The 17,431-nt window shown below is 38.4% G+C and overlaps 1 protein-coding gene and 1 long non-coding RNA gene across 3 annotated transcripts in view; both read left to right on the forward strand.

The window, feature by feature from the left end:
• Positions 1-9,518, forward strand: part of LOC142103771 (protein kinase C theta type-like) — a 51,793-nt gene extending 42,275 nt beyond the window's left edge. Inside the window, exons 2-8 of one of the 2 annotated variants that reach the window (XM_075187966.1) lie at positions 977-1,147; positions 2,246-2,337; positions 3,131-3,193; positions 5,676-5,805; positions 6,246-6,401; positions 7,440-7,568; positions 9,426-9,518. In XM_075187966.1, coding sequence (XP_075044067.1) covers positions 1,043-1,147; positions 2,246-2,337; positions 3,131-3,193; positions 5,676-5,805; positions 6,246-6,401; positions 7,440-7,568; positions 9,426-9,470 — 720 coding nt within the window. In that variant the 5' untranslated portion in view covers positions 977-1,042 and the 3' untranslated portion in view covers positions 9,471-9,518. The remainder of the gene's footprint in view (positions 1-976; positions 1,148-2,245; positions 2,338-3,130; positions 3,194-5,675; positions 5,806-6,245; positions 6,402-7,439; positions 7,569-9,425) is intronic. The other variant, XM_075187967.1, reaches the window with a different exon arrangement.
• Positions 9,519-9,525: 7 nt separating this feature from the next.
• On the forward strand, positions 9,526-11,309 carry LOC142103773 (uncharacterized). Its single transcript, XR_012679432.1, has 3 exons — positions 9,526-9,681; positions 9,872-9,948; positions 11,256-11,309. It is a non-coding gene; the product is annotated as an uncharacterized LOC142103773 (long non-coding RNA).
• Positions 11,310-17,431: the final 6,122 nt, after the last annotated feature.

Consider the following 17,431-nt stretch of genomic DNA (forward strand, 5'->3'; position numbering starts at 1 on the left):
CAGCCACTATGTTGTCAGGTAGATTTAGCTGTACTGTAAATGACAAAGTTCTATAGGTGAATGTACATGTAAGACGGCTACATACAGTACTCTATGTACATGTGACTCAAATACCCAATAAATCATCCTAAACTCTTCAGGGAACATGATGAAGAAATACATGTCTGTAGCACAACGTGTTTTAAATATATTAATTGTAAGGTTTTGATGCTCCTCTTCTTTAATATATTAGGTAGTAGAATCCTGTCAGTGTTTATAATTAGTACCTGGCTAGATGCTCTCTGTCTATATAAAGACAGGAACAAAGAGACATGATAATAACCAGTAAATAACTACTATGATATAACAATTATTTACATTTCATTTACACAACACATTAAAAATCAATTAAACCATTATAAAATAACTACTCTTTATAAGCAGCTCAGTCACAGAAACTTCCTTCCCCAACTACCAGAACTGGGGGGTTCCCTGCCCAGGACCTCTGTCAGTTGGGAGATATTATTCCAACCACTGAGTCCCTCAGCTTGGTGTCTTCTTCATAGGTAACAGTATGACTGTGAGTGGGCTCAGGACAGACTCTCCAACCAGCTGTCATTCACAACTTGCAGTCATATTTAGGAGTAACAACTGATTTTATCTATATGGAATGGGTCCACTGACTCTAAATAGTACATTTGTTTTCACTATATATATATATATATATATATATATATATATATATATATATATATATATATATATATATTCAGGATGCTGCTTCTAACATCTCTTTATCTCTCTGTCCCACTACCTGTAGCCCTGCTGTATCTATCTATCTATCTATCTATCTATCTATCTAGACCCTTGAATTCCTGACCCTGTAACATCTCTTCTTCTCTCTGTCCCATCATATACATCCCTGCTACATATATATAAGAGCAGCCACTTGTGCACCTGACCCTGTAACATATTTATATCTCTCTATCACATACAGGTACTGCTGGCCTCTGAACCAGTCACCAAGACGGAGGTGGCTATTAAGATCTTGAGGAAGAGAGCCATGACATCAGCAGAAGAGGAGAAAGCCCTGGTGGAGAAGAAGGTCCTGGAAGAGGCCTGCGGAAGTCAATTTTTACTCCGCGGCTATCTGACCTTCCGGACCAAGGTATTCCCATGAATGTTACAATGTACCTTGTGGTCAGGTGAATGCTCTGTGCTGTTCTTATGATTCTGCTCCCTGTGCCTGAGGGAGACTTCCTGAGGATTTATAACAATGGTAGTTGGTGAAAATTGGGGACATTAGATTTAAATGATTTGTGTTATTGTGCGGTGCTCCCTCTCTATTACTCTAAAGGGGATCCCATATATAGCGAGCAAACGTATCACAGAGCAGAGCAAGAGCGGCTTTTGTCAATCTGCTTTTATAACGAGCGCCAGGTTATCTGTATGAGGATGGAGGCTTTGCAGAGAGGGACAGAACCCAGCAGGACAATTGGCCCATCATGAGGACATGCTAATTAAAAGTTACAATAGTGTCCTCATGGTGAACATTTCTATCCTCACAGATTTTAAAGAATCTCTCTTAAAATAAATAGAATGATATATTACTGAGACTTTTATCCAAGTGTGATACTTAAATGACCACAACATGAGCTGATGTGGCAGCCTTGGAGGAACAAGCAGCTTAAGAAGCAGAATATATAAAACGTTATGTAATGAAGAGTCTGGAACATTAGTAGTCTGGTCTTAGTGAGGACATGTTTTATTATACCGAAATGTATGAGTCCCAGACAGGAAGGACCAACAGAGAAATTATAACCACCTATCAGATAGTATAATGTCCCTGGACAAATGTATGGATTATGTGGCCGTGTCCATATATATATACACACAGTGCACAAGCCGGCAGATGAGTTCAGGGATACATACATTTTGTGTTACATTTGTTTGCTGTGTCTAGACCACACTGTTATGTTGGAGGTTGTGTTGATGGCCTAGTACATTTTTCGGGGTTATTTCCAAACATTTACATTGTCACAGCTGAATTTAAAATATGTCAGATAATGTAATGATAATGTAATATTTTAGCTGCATCTATGGTACAAGTTCCCCATCTATTTATAATCTGATAAATTAATTACCACTTTGTAATAGGCGATGCAGAGTTTTGTGCCTACTGTAGATTTTGAAGACACAGAGCAGTAAAAGGAAAGACTGTACTAGAGTGAATAGTAAATGTGTTAATCTCTACTGTCTGTGATAGGACGCTTTGTGCTTCGTCATGGAGTACGCCTGTGGAGGAGACCTGGAACAGCTCCTGGATAGAAGAGGCCGTCTTGACATCAGCACGGCAACGTAAGACTTATTAATGAGCTGACGTGTGCCTCAGAGAGTAATTGTGTGTGAGCAGAGCCGTAACTTAGAATTCTAGCGCCCTGGGCGAGAAAGACAAATGGCGCCCCCCTAGCCCTCAATTTTAACCAAATTAACCTAAAATATTCCTAAATTGCGCCCCCCTTCAGCGTTGCGCCCTGGGCGGTCGCCCCTATCGCACAGCCCTAGTTACGGCCCTGTGTGTGAGTGAAAATCTGAGACACAGGAGATCACAGTATGGAGAATGTGATACATTATAGTACTACATGTAGTGGCAGAATAGTTGTTTAAACGACTTGGCTATAGTAGGAGAAAGCAAACAGCTTGCACTATAGTAACTATACATTGGCGGCCTTGTACATTCAGACCATAAAACACAAGCTTCTTTTTAAGTCCTGATTTAGAGTTTTAAAACTGTGTCTTATTGTCCTAAAATATGACATTAGCTGTACTGCACTGAGATGATTTGCACTCTGCCCTCAGTACTTTTACCTGCACTGGACCCAAATGATTTTATCAACATTTTCCTTTTCCCTTGAACAACCTCTATGTGTGAGAATAATAAAACCAGTAGGTGTAAGTTAGAGATATATAATAATGGATGTAGAGAGATTACACATTTGTACAACAGTCCTCAAGATAGTAAAAATCTCCCCAATTACCCTGTAACTATACATCCCATGTACACAACTAATTCTGTATGCAAGAAATTCTCACCTAATACAGGATCTGGGACTTTACAGTCATTTTACATTTCACATTTCTTCCTTAACAGATTCTACGCTGCGGAATTGGTCTCCGGCCTCCAGCATCTCCATTTGAAGGGCTTCATACATCGGTATCTACATTAGTTTCCTCATTATAATAAACAGAGTAGAAATCTTACTACTGGCATTACCATGTACATGACCTTCCCAGCAATGGCGGCTCTTACAATGGGAAATGATTTGCTTAAAACTCTCCTTAACTCGTTTCACTAATTCCTGGAGGCTTTTTCATTTCAATAGTTTATTGCGTCCAGTCTTAGGGGTCTATTTAACAAACTGCAATAGGCCAAAAATCCAGAGAAAGCTGCTGGTGAACAGTAAGATCAGTTTGTGTAGGAGGGGGGTCTTCCCTGAGGCTCCCTGAGCAGCCCCGACATAGTGACTATCAGTGGTTCTACATTATGTATCGCTGAGTTGTGCATTAAAATATACTGAGTATTACCGCTGTGTAATAGTAAATAGACCCTTAGATTTGTCACCTCAATAAATGTGACACTTTGTATTAGATGTAAATTTAACAGAAGAAAGAGTACAGAATAAGAGAACAGATTAATTATTAACAGGGCAATTTCCTTCCCATTCCTGGAGTCGTTAATTCGATTCATTTTGAAACTTTATAAAACACACAACAGTTAGCAGTGCATTAAGTGCTATATGTTAGTATTATGATTGTTTTTGCAATCATGTTCATTTAATACTAGTATTCCAATCAATACAAATATGCAGGAAAGTGACATTTGTGCTATTGATGTGTATGTTAAACTGTTTATGTGGGGCCTAAAAGCTGATTGTCCTATACTAACAGGCCTGATGGTCCAATTATCCAAGGGTGCAAAATTGTGACAGGGAGGTACAATGATGATCTTTTTAAAATATAAGAGAATAGTTGTTGTTCAAAGTAAAAAGAAAACATGAAAAAAACTGTAGTAAGCTTTTATTCTTGATGCATTCCCATGGCAAAGACAGTCACTCAGTCATCAGCTGGTAGGCACTTGAACCGGGGCGGTTATAGATTTTTTTCAGGGTGGGGGGGGGCGATTTAGTAGAACCCTCCCCTCTCTATCACTGAGTGGCTGGGTAGAATTCTCTGTTTTTTCAGCCGCCAGGCACATGTACACAGTATACGTCCGCAGACAGCCTGCCCATGCTAGCGGGGGTTGGGTACGTGTCTCCGACTACTACTACAGTGACAATGAGTTACCCGACTCTAGAGGGCAGAATGTGGGAATGACAAAAGTATGCTAACAGCGAAGGTTGCAAATCACTACTTGTCACAATCACGAACAATGCAGAAGCCGACAGACAGAAAGTCATGTGACTTTCTTGGAGTATACTAATCTTAGGGGTGTTAAATGAGTAAAGCAAGGAGCTGCAAAACGGACAAAGTAGAAGGGTTGGTGTTAAATATTGTCCATTCGGCGGCTCCCTTCTTTAAACATTTAACACCCTTAATAATAGTATACTCCAAGAAAGTCACATGACTTTCTGTCTGCCGACTTTTGCATTGTTCGCAATTGTGCCAAGTAGTGATTTGAAACCTTCGCCGTTAACATACTATCGTGATTCCCGGATTCTGCCTTATGAAGTCGGGTAAGTCGTTGTCCGTGTAGTGGTAGTCACGTAAGTGATTACCACCGGCTAGCGGGTGAGCGGATCGTCCCTATCATCCTGTTCTGGAGCCGGCACTGGCACTGAGTATAGTTGGAGAGACAAGTATGATGACCGCTGCAACATCCCCCTCACCACCTCCACCTTCATCCCTTCACCCTCAGTAGCGCTCGTTCCCACCTCTGTCACTACTGATTATAATGAAATGTGTGACAAGATTGCAACGACCCAATTAAAAAGCCAAGTCGAGCTGAGGTTGGAGAATATGTAAAGTAAACATCAGTTGTGGGGGCTGGTGAAGGAAGCTGGATTTAAATTAAGGACGTGCTTGTTTCTACCATTAGCCTGTTGTCATGGATTAGGGGGTGATATGAGAATATTAGCCTAGGGCGGCCTGATTCAGCCGTTATACACTGTATAATTATATAAGTACAAGTGACTATATTACAGGGAGGGCACATTCTGTGCACACATAAACAACATACTTGCCAACATTTTTTTTTCTTTTTCCGGGAGATGCCGGCTGGGACGTGGGCGTGCAGGGGGCGGGGCTGCGAAATCGCGTCATTTTGGCCCCGCCCCCGTGACGGAATGACGCAAATCGCGTCATTTTACAGTGGGGGCGGGGCTAAACGCCGCGATTCCGGGTGAATCGCGGCGTTTAAACTAAATTTTTCCCCCTTCCTATCAGGGAGATTGCCACACTCGTCCGGGAGACTCTCGCAAAATGCGGGAGTCTCCCGGACAATCCGGGAGAGTTGGCAAGTATGATAAACAATACAGAGGAATACCCTAATCCAGACAGGTGCAAAAGGCATTTGTGCTGTGGGAGGTTCGTGTTTTGACATCTGTAAAAGAGGCTTAGTTATTTATGATACTTACAATTTATATTGTCTATGTCCAAACACATAAAGAGGAAAACAATTATAAATGTCATTGTTACAGAGATGTAAAACCAGAGAACATCCTGATTGATGGAGGAGGCCACATTAAGATCGCTGACTTTGGGCTGGCTGTGAATAAGACCGAAGGGGCCACCGGATATGCAGGAACACGCGGCTACATTGCCCCAGAGGTGAGGTGTTTAGTATATTAGTTCTATTCATATATATGGGGTCTATATGCTAAGGCAAATATGGAGTAAAGACCGACACATTTCTACTCATTCCTCCATATTTACCTCCTGTCATTTTGGGGTCAGCACTCGGTGAGCCATCATTACCATGTGGTGGGTGCAATTTTCAAATTGCCCAAGTTTAGAACCGGACTTAAATGTGTATACACTACAAGCACTGCAGTCTTTCCATACATTACATTTGTATGGTAGTACAAGTATTTCGAGGGGGATTTAAACACATCTATTTGTACTTACCAATTTACTTCCACACAGTATCATGCACTGTTTATCCTGTGTGTATCTGTATGTGACTATTGTGCAGTGATCACTGACCAGTTCTATATATTCCTGTTTATTAAAAATTCTAATCTAATGATCTGTTTTCATCTTATCTGCAGATGCTCTTAGGACAGACGTACAACACCGGGGTAGACTGGTTCTCCTTTGGTGTTGTACTGTTCCAAATGACAACTGGAGAGTCCCCGTTCGTCTGCCAGCTCTCGACTTTGCCAGGCTTCAACCTCAGTCTAACAACAAGGGACATCATTGAGGAGGTGAATGAGAATAGATATATAGTATACAGTACTAGATACAAAGATACTATCAATATTGTGTCCCATTGGTCAGCATCTATTATTGAAATTAAATTTCTTTGCCAACACCTAGAAAAAAGCATTAGGGGAGCTGAAAATGTGTAACGGAAGTGACGTCATGTTTTTCCCCTGCACGCTCTGCAGCATTGGGGATGTTACTGAGCATACGTAAGGTTCCTATTAAACGGGGTGTGTATGTAACAGTTGGCTGTGGTGTTGTGTAGCTCCCCAATTTTTCCAGTGGGTGGTGGTATTCCCCCCATACACACTGATAAGTGATACAAAATCCTTCTATGGAGGAACAGGGTCATAGAGATCCTCTGTGTATCTGAATTTATACCAATACTCACACTGCAAATACATCTTTGTTTCCTGATAGTGAAATAATTAGTAACTGTGTGATGGATCAGCCATTGCAAATATAACTCTATACAATGATTTTATTGAACAGCTCTATATCAATAATCATTTCTCTCAGTGCACATACTCCAGCCCTCACTATATACATGTGGATTAGACACACATTATACATACACTGTGTAATCAGCAGTATCTGAGCATCAATGTGTATTACACATAATACGGACACAGTACTATATTGTAAATAGCACTGTAGCAATTGAAAGTCTATTACATCTATGTTAGATGCAGGTATCTTAGCTGTTGCATATATCTGAGGTGTATATGGTGCAAATAGGAGCCTGCATTACTTTTCTGTAAAGCAAAAAAGAAATATATATGGAGAAACTGTATCACATATGTCAGATTACTTTTATTGGTTCCACTTTTCTGATGCTCGTAAATCATTTATGGCTCAAACCAACTCCAATCCACATCAATCAGTGCTACAGGATTCACTTTACAATTGAAATATTTTATCCTACATTTGTCCTAAACTAGATTCACATTCTCTGAAAACATATTACTGAATTACATTGTTCTCAGATATGTAGATATAAGGGATCAATCCTTTAACTATGTTCTTATTGCTATTTTTAGCTCCTGTGCGCCGACCCTCAAAAACGTCTGGGTTTGAACGGTTTAATTCGACAACATCCGTTCTTCCGGGACATTGATTGGGAGGAGCTAGAAGCTCTTCGTATACAACCCCCATACATACCCGGCAAAGTAAGTGTGCAGAGCTGAAATGTATACAAGGTAAAGGGGAAGTAACTAATAGTCTGGCAAATATGCTAATGACCATTTAATAACTTATATAGAAATATGTATAAATATTACCATCAGCAAACTTTTTGCAAAGGTAGTTCAGGTTTAACCCAAGCAATACAATTTGTATTCTGCTTTAAATCCACAGGACCAATATTTATATCATAAGCTTATGTTTATATTGTCTGGAAAGACTGCACACAAGATGTAGTTTCATGTAAAATGTTTTGTAATCCAATTATCATTCTCTTTGCAACAGTATTACATATAATATAAAACAGCGTATTAACAAAGTATATTATACAACATCAACAAGTTACATTTACTTTATTAGCATAGATATATTAATACAATACATCACAGTCAATAACTGTTGTATAAATATATAACTTTTTGTGTATGTGGGTCAGTGTGTAATGTGAGGTGTGGATATGTATAGAGATATATATATATATATATATATATATATATATATATATATATATATATATATATATATATATGTATATATATATATATATATATATATATATCATAGGAACTTCACAGCACTATAAACCTCAGATACCATTTATGTCCCATACCACTCACATTCACTATACATGAACCAGATCAATTTATTCTCACACTATTTCATTCCACTTATCTCAAACTCCAGCTTCTCACATATACACTTATACCATTTATATCACACTTCATGTACATGTATGTAGGGGAGGATGCCTCTTAATAACATTATAGGTTCAGACAGGTACAATAACCAAGTCCTGATGCAATATACCTATACGCACTCTCAAATAAGCAAAAAGAAAAAATAATAAAGTCTATGTCTGATAAAGTGTAGATACCATTCCTATGGCAAAGTAGTAAGTGTCCCTTCTGCTTGTCAGCATACAGGATTGCATTCATGGTCATATCTGCTGCATCTGGGCATGTGCAGGGTGATTTTGTATTTGATGCGCTCAAATTCGGCAGATACAACCCTTGATAAATCAGGCCCATAGTGTGTGGTGTGGCTAACAGCATTTTATATGTAAATGCAAGCTGCTTCTCAGGCCAAAAACAGGTTTAAGCACGCACACAGTATGGATAAATACTTGCCTCACACCATATGAGGTGGGGGAAGAGAGTATTGAACAGGGAATCCAGTTCCTATTGTTAATGACTTACTATTAAATCTATTTGTGTGAATCTCTAGATGGAAAATTGGGCTGCTATAATCTTTATCAATACATAATTAAGTATGTAATTGTAGACATATAAAAGTACAGGACGCACATCATATTCACCCCCTGCTGATGATATCTCCCTCATTAGAGTGGGTGAACCATGAGAAATATAGACTACACCCTTTAATGGGTATAGGTCAGTGTTGGCTAACCTGTGACACTCCAGGTGTTGGGAAACTACAAGTCCCAGCATGCTTTGCAAATATATAGCAGCTTATTGCTGGAAGGGCATGCTGGGACTTGTAGTTTCACAACACCTGGAGTGTCACAGGTTAGCCAACACTGGTATAGGTGCTGTCATTATATTGTGTTGCCATATAATGGTCATTTAATACCACATATCCTGCAGAAGTAAAAGAGCAATGACTCCATGCACACATAATGTCACTGCTGTAACTGGTTACATTATTTATAGTCAGGCTCAGTTTTTACAAGAATTATAATTGCTTATAGTAAAGGAAAGAAGAATATGCTAAAAACAGAGCATATTATCTCTTATTACAGACAGAGCCTATTTTCCTCATATGTTCAGAAGCTTTTCCCTCATTTCATTCATGTGAAATATATGTGATATTTCTTCTGCCTGCAGCCACCAGTGAAGGTATCGCTACCTCCTCAGACGGTGAAGGAGTAACATCACGCACAGGAGCAGCCTGGTACAAGCCCTGGAGTCCATCTAACAAGAGCTCTCAGTTGATTGGCCTTTTGGTGCAATAGAAGATCCAGCCGGCATTAAGAACACGTGGCCCCTTCCTTAGCCCAGGTTATATATGTTGGCACAACATCGCCCATCATCATTTGTTCTCTGGAGCCCAACAAGTGAAGATGGAGAGACAGCACTTGGCGTATGTAGTATCTTTGTAGTTATTGTAAATATGTTCAGTATATGTAAATATGTGTCTTTATATGTCAGTCTGTATTTCACCGGTGTCTCTATATCTCAGTAGTTACTGTCTTGTGGTCTGAAGCACCATATAGACTAACGGGGAAAGAAATGTGATCAGTTTTCTAACATTAATTTTCTCTAATCTGCAGTAGACATCTGACATCTGACCTGGTGAGGATAAGAAGACACTGATGTCCACTTATTGTGCCAATCACCATACTAACGGGTAAGAGTCACTGGTGTATTTATCATTTTATCTGTTTTCATTCAATAAAACTGACCAAACTTCTGTTTTGACACCTCCCCACACATATAACAAATAAAAGGTCCTCCTCCCATTACCTGAAGTAGGGAACCAATTGAAGTTTTACCTTCCTGATTACGTTTTCACTTTTCCTCTCCTGTCTCACTTTTTCTCTGATCTTTCTCTGATATTATATAATAATGTGTTTTCTGATTATTATACAGTAATGAACTATATGATAATATTTTATATAGCAGTGTTGTGTGTTATCTTATGTGTGTTATACCGACCCTTGATCTATGTGTGACCAATCTTGAACTGACAGATTGAATTCACTAAGATAAATCTGAACCACTTTCTCAAAAGAAAAATAAAACAGAAAACCACCCTCTATTCCAAAGCACAGAGGAGAGTTTCTTATATGGACTTTCCTTGTAGCATTTATAGAGTTTAGAAAAAGTCCAAGTATTTTCCATCCCTTCTGCTGTATCTGAAAGATGGGAACTCAGAGCTCATCTTAGTGTCACAATTCTCTTATTATGTATTTTTGGGGGTGGGTGTGTGTAAAAATTAATTGAACAATATTACAAGATTGACTACTTATAAAATGTGGGTAAGTTTTTTCTTGTAACTGATGGAGGGTATTATGGTACTTGTAGTACTTGTAGATCAGTAGCTTCTGGAAAGCAGCAATAATCCAACCCCCAATGACACTGGGGAAACCATGGTCTGACAATCAATGCCACCTTTGAAGTTTATAGTTGTGACATCACCAAAGGCACTGGTGTACAGGTCACATTTTAGTAACAGGATTACTTCATAGGGTTTCCTTAGTAACAGACCACTGTGATGTTTTTCCCAATAATAGCCAATACCTCCAGGGTTAAAATCACAGCCTATTGCCCACTCTGTTTAGTACACTACCCCTGTGGTGAGTGGTGAAAATTACTTACCAGACTTAAGATGCAATTGTGGGTAAAGCCAACATGTTAGTATGAGGACATCGGTTATCATCAATTATTTCATTCACTAACAACATCTTCTGGATTACAGAAATAAGATGACTATAAAGTGTTAAGAGAACAGTGAGCCACCATTATAGTAAAGCAGAGCCCCCTTATTTCTTACTAATAACTCATTTCACAGTGTAACAAATAACTGTACATATAATAACCTGATAGGAACCATTATTGTTAATATTATATAGTTGTATTAGCCTGCTTCTTCAGGGAACAAACCTGTAAATGTTTACATAAAATAACTTTTCTTTTGTTTTGCTTACAATACAGCCCGGGATGAAGAGGAGAGAGATGGCATTTAGAAGATCGTAAATATATTAGATATGAAATTGATTTGATATTATGATGGTTAATATTATATATTATTAGTATCATTATTATTATTATTATTATTATTATAAAAATAAGATATTATTATTATTACAATTATATTAATATTATTATTATTAAAAAATATATATTAGACATTATTTTTTATTATTATTAAGTTTAAAATTATATATTATTATTATTATTATTAAGATTAGATATTATTATTATTATCATTAAATGTAATATTACTATTATTATTAATATTATTATCATTAAGATTAGATAGTATTATTATTATTATTATTATTATTATTATTATTATTATTAAGTTAAGTTATTATTATTATCTTTATTATTATTATTTTTATTATTATTACTGTTATTATTATTATTTTAATATTATTATTAAGGTTAAGATTACATATTATTAAGGTTAAGATTAGTTGTTATTATCATCATCATTATTATTATTATTATTATTATTATTATTAAGATTAAGATAAAATATTATTATTTTTAATTTTAATATTATTATTGCTGTTGTTGTTGTTATTATTATTATTATTATTATTATTATTATTATTATTAATAATAATAATAATAATAATAAGATAAACATTCTAAAAAAGATCCAAAAAAAGGAGTGTGATTGGCCGGCTATTCAGGGGAGGTGGAGGCCGGAACTTTAAAATTGAAATTACATTTTCCTGTTTAAGTATATACAGTCAATTTAAATGTCTAACAATATTATTTTTATAATTATATTAAATATTAAGATGTTCGATTAGATATTACATAGATATTATAGAATGAATTCTAAAAAAGGAGAGTGATTGGCCGACTATTTAGGGGAGGTGGAGGCCGGAACTTTAAAATTTAAATGACATTCTTTTACCAGTATATACAGTATATTTAAATGTCTATCAATATTATTTTTGTCAATTTTTTTAAATATTAAAAAGATAAAATTAGATTTATTATAGATTTCATAAAATGAATTCTAAAAAAGGAGTGTGATTGGCCGGCTATTCAGGGGAGGTGGAGGCCGGGACTTTAAAATTGAAATGACATTTTTTTTATACTAGTATATACTGTATATATAAATATCTACCAATATTATTTTTTTAATTATATTAGATATTAAGATGTTTAATTAGATGTTACATAGATGTTATAGAATGAATTATAAAAAAGGAGTGTGATTAGCTGCCTATTTAGGGTAGGTGGAGGCTGGGACATTAAAATTTAAATTATATTTTTTTATTAATATATACAGTATATTTAAATATCTACCAATATTGTTAATACTATCTTAATTTTTATTGTTATTTGATTTATGATTGGATTACCCTATGTTTTGTCTGTTTTGCAAAAGAAATAACTCTTGGGGGCCAGTTTATGAAACGTTGCTATGCCTTAAATCCGGCAAAAACGTAAGTTTTCACAGAATTGAGGCAAAGCTAAGTATCAGACCAATTCATCAACAATGTAAAGACAAAGATAACACAGATTTCTCCGATGTCCATTAAAGTGCCAATGAGAAAAAGAAGGAACTAAAGGAAAATGGGAGCTGTCAAGGCTGGGGACTATGGGCAGGGCAAGAGAGTAGGCTTAGGGGAGAGGCTTGTAAACCTTTCATGCATTTATAGCTCAGATTAGTATATAGCTCGGTTTGTGGGGTACAAAAGGGAAAGATATAGAAAGATATGGCTTATGTAGAATACACGGACTCAATTCCAGAGTGCCCAGTCACTGGCTTGTTCCCAGAGTGCCCAGTCACTGGATGGCTGCCAGAGTGCCCAGTCACTGGATGGCTGCCAGAGTGCCCAGTCACTGGATGGCTGCCAGAGTGCCCAGTCACTGGCTGACTGCCAGAGTGCCCAGTCACAGGCTAACTGCCAGAGTGCCCAGTCACTGGATGGCTGCCAGAGTACCTTGTTCAATCTGTCTGAGATGACTGCTTAGTCTGAGGTGTCTGAGATGACTGCCCAGTGAAAGGTGTTTGAGATTTGTGCCTTGGCATTTGAGAGTGAAGACATATATTATGCTCTGGCATCAGGGGCGGGCTGGCCTGGGGGGCAGGGGGGCATCGGCCGCTCTGTCAGGCCGCTATTAGGCCCCCCAGCTGCAAAATACTATGCTTTCCCCCACGGCCGCATCTGATGACATGCATACGGCATACCGCATCACATGACAGGGGATGCGGCCGCCTCATCATTGACGCGGCCGCATCCCTTTTCATGAGATGCGGCCGCCTGTGTGCCCCCCGGCCACGCCTCTCCCAGCTTGCGCCTGTCTGGCATCCAGACCTGAGGACAACTTTCTGTTAAATGTTCTGCCCTGGCCTCCATCACTGAGGACAAATTTATCAGCCTGGCTTTTGCTCTGAGGACAAATCCTCTGCCATAGCCTGTGTGCCTGAGGTCTATTTGAGAGGACTGCTCTGCCTGAGGTCTTCAAGATGACCTGCCCTTCTCCAGATAACCTCTGTAGGTGGTCGGTCCCTGTCTCCTGCTCCTATGGTTAAGACTTAAATCAATTTGTTCCTCTTGTACAACAAAGTCTTGACAACTTCTACGCTGCACCTGAATTTTATGCTACTTCATGTAATCATATAGCCCTAATGTTGCAGAGTTTGACGGGGAAAGCACTGGCATGTGCAAAACCCCTCATGGAAACTAAATACTCCATACAACTCCACTGCTTTAATTAATGCCGTTCTTCAAATACTTGGTTTAATGTAACTCGGTACACATTAAGACATTCCTGCTGCTCCTGTGTGCGCACCAGGGTCCAACTCCTGTGCCAACATCTATATTGGTAAGTAGCACACCCCTGTGCTACTTGTACCTTGCAATATGTTTCTTATGGAAGGGAAGCTGTAAAGAAAAAGGCCTCTTCTGCATCCCACCAGTGTAAGTAAGCTCCGACCTTGGCTGCTGGTTTCATAGCCACTACTGACGATTTGCCATCTCATAAACACCCAGTGAACCTTCATACCATAAAGACCATCACTCATCTCAATGCTGTGTTTCACAGAAAGAGCCCTTTTCTAACCCTGGACTCTGATTCCTATTCTGAGAGTTAGTTTACTGATGACCTATTGCCTTTTATTGGTGAAATTACTCCTTCAGCTCAACCTCATGGAGAATCTTATGGAGAATTCTATTCCTAGTAGCATCTGGAATGAGCTTCAAAGTAAGGTGATACTGTCAGGCTCGTACCATCTGTGAAATATTATCACAGATCGAAATCCTGCAAGAGGAGGAACTAACTTTCAGAGCTAGTCCATGAGCCTACTATATCTATAGATAATAGCAGTTTCAGAGACTAACTCCATGAGCATGCTCAGTTTGCATTTGACCACTGCTGATCTGAATTCCTGTGTCCTAGATTTTGTCTTGTATCTGACCACAGACTTTTGCTGGCACCTGTCTACTATTGACCTGCACTTGGCTTGTGTTTATTACCTGCTCAGTCAGCTGGGTAGTGTGTAGGATAGGGGCACATACCAGATCTTGCTTACTACAGTTATCTTTTCCCATCTATGCACCAGGATGCTGGATGGTGAAGCGGCCTCCAGTCGTCTGGGTCTCTATTCCTGATTACAGTAATACAAGTATGTTGGTCAGTAACAGGGGATTACTGTTATGAAGGTGGGTGGGGGTGTTATTTATAATATTTAGGGTTGGCATCAATGTTATATGGGGTTTGGTGGGGGCATTTATTTAAATGGGGTTATTAATGTTATAGGGCGACTCTTTAATTTTTTAAGTTGAATGTGGGGGCTACTAAATGGTGTTGCCAGTGGAGTTACTAATATATATATAAATTTACATATATATGAAATATTTATGCATAATTTTATTATTCACAATTGAAGATGACAGATGCATCATGCAGATGGTGCAGCATATCTACAATCATGTCTCATCAGATGTCAGTAAACATTAGTACATCCGTCTTCGAGAAATAAGAAGGTTACTGTTACATGTCAGAAGACTTTACCATTCCATAAAATTTTATGAATGTAGTAAACGCTGTGAAACATATACTTGACAATGAAATCAGTGCATAAAAAATTCCTTTGCTGGCACTAAATGTTGGCCATTGCTTCCAAAATATTTCAAGCATTGTGGAATGCTGAGCAGTGATGGAGGGCTGCATTGTTATAGTGGAAAATGCCTGCAATTTCACAAGGATCTGTGAGACATGATGGAATGGGCTAAATCCATTGGCTGGCTTAAAAACTCTGAAGGATTCAAAATGGAACATGCCTCTACCTTTACCTGTCACTGAAGGTGTGAAAAGGATCCACTTGTATCTCAATGAGAAACAGCAAATGTGCCACAGCAATTTATCCACCGAACTATCACTTTAACACTGGGCATTGCTCGCAGAGGTCTCTCTGGCGCAGGTGATCTTATTCAGTTGAAGATGGAAAGGGGATGTTTCCAAGATGCTGTTAACTACCTTTTCTTCTAAGGATGCTTTAGATCTCCATAAAGATGTTGCCCTTTTCTGAGCTTGACAAGAAGCTCTGCAGGCTCTTCACAAGGATTTAAAATCTACAAAGTTACAAACCTGTTAACACCAGCAACACAAAGTACGATGAAACTTCATGCAGAGAAGTATTACGAATGTGGAGTAGTCACTGAATATGTCTACATGTTTACAAGACCAGCTGCTTTGTCACATTTCAGAGGTTCCGATTGTAAAAGCCTTTTTGCTTAGCAATGTGGATCTAAATATCAACAAACACTGTCTTACATAAAGTTGCAAATGGATGTTGGTAATCTTTCAAAAGTTGTCAGCCTAAACACAGAAATAGACCGATTGGCAGACTTCCTTGGGCACAACATCTGGGTGCCCCAGCAACATTACTGCCTCCCAGAAAGGATCCTCCAACTAAGAGCATCAAAATTGTAATGGCTGTACAGGCAAGACTGAATGAATTCAAAGCCAAAAATTTGAAGAGATGAACATTGATCCATATGGTAGGTTTGGAATCTCATCTTCCATATAAATCTGGTTATTAAATCAGTTGGTAATATATCTATTTTTCTTTTGAACCGGTACAGCTGCAGAGTGACGAGTCAGAGGCTAATCCAAAGGGGCAACTAGGCATGTATACAGTCAATACTTTATTTTCAGAAGGGAGATGATGTAAGGATCCAACAACATGGGACCAAAGCACAACCAAGGCTTCCAATGGTTGGTGTAGCACAATATTTTGTTACTCAAATCATGTTATTTTCTCTGTGTTTCACAGGTTAATCATTTATGGGCAATTCTGCTTCTTTTCAGATCACAATGAAGTGCAGAAGAAAACTTGGGTGTGAGAGGAGGTCAAATCTGTGTGGAAGCACATGATGAAGTTTATTCAGACATTCAGGGTTCCCAGAAAGCATGATTGTGTCACGTGCATAATGGATGAGCCATCTACACTGAAAGATCTAAACTGGTTTGGTGGGAAATTATAAATAAAGAACTGAATAACCGCTATAAAGAGAAATAAACATAGTTGAATCGATACACAGTGGTTGACCATGACTATAATCTTTTTGACTAGGTGTGTGTGTGTGTGTGTGTGTGTGTGTGTGTGTGTGTGTGTGTGTTTGTTTGTTTGTTTGTTTGTTTGTTTGTTTGTTTATGGATATCCTCAGAGAGCCGGATATATGAAACTGTCCCCATATGGCATTAAAATGTCATTCTTTTGGTTTAGGACAAGCTGAAAATCTCATCTGATAACTGTGGTGACAAACAGCTCTTAAACATATCCATTTTATTGTCCTGTTGTTATGGCATTAGGAGAGATGTGTCCCTATGAGACATGCTCCAGACATGTGTCCTCACAAGGCAATAAAATACAATATGTGTGTGTGTATAGAGCACATTACTACATAGTGTTACATTTTTGTTGTACAGATATTCATTTTCCATAGTGTGTGTGTGTGTATGTATATATATATATATATACACACACACAAGTTAACCCATGCATGATACTCATGCATTCTAGTCAAATCAAGCTACTTAAGGTGATAAAAAGGTTCTTGTCATGCATTTGGGCCATAGCCCAGGCCTCAACCACCAACCACTCCCCACTGTCACCCCTGGCAACCACCAACCAC

Source organism: Mixophyes fleayi, chromosome 10 (genome assembly GCF_038048845.1).
Source record: "Mixophyes fleayi isolate aMixFle1 chromosome 10, aMixFle1.hap1, whole genome shotgun sequence".
Classification (NCBI taxonomy): Eukaryota; Metazoa; Chordata; class Amphibia; order Anura; family Limnodynastidae; genus Mixophyes; species Mixophyes fleayi.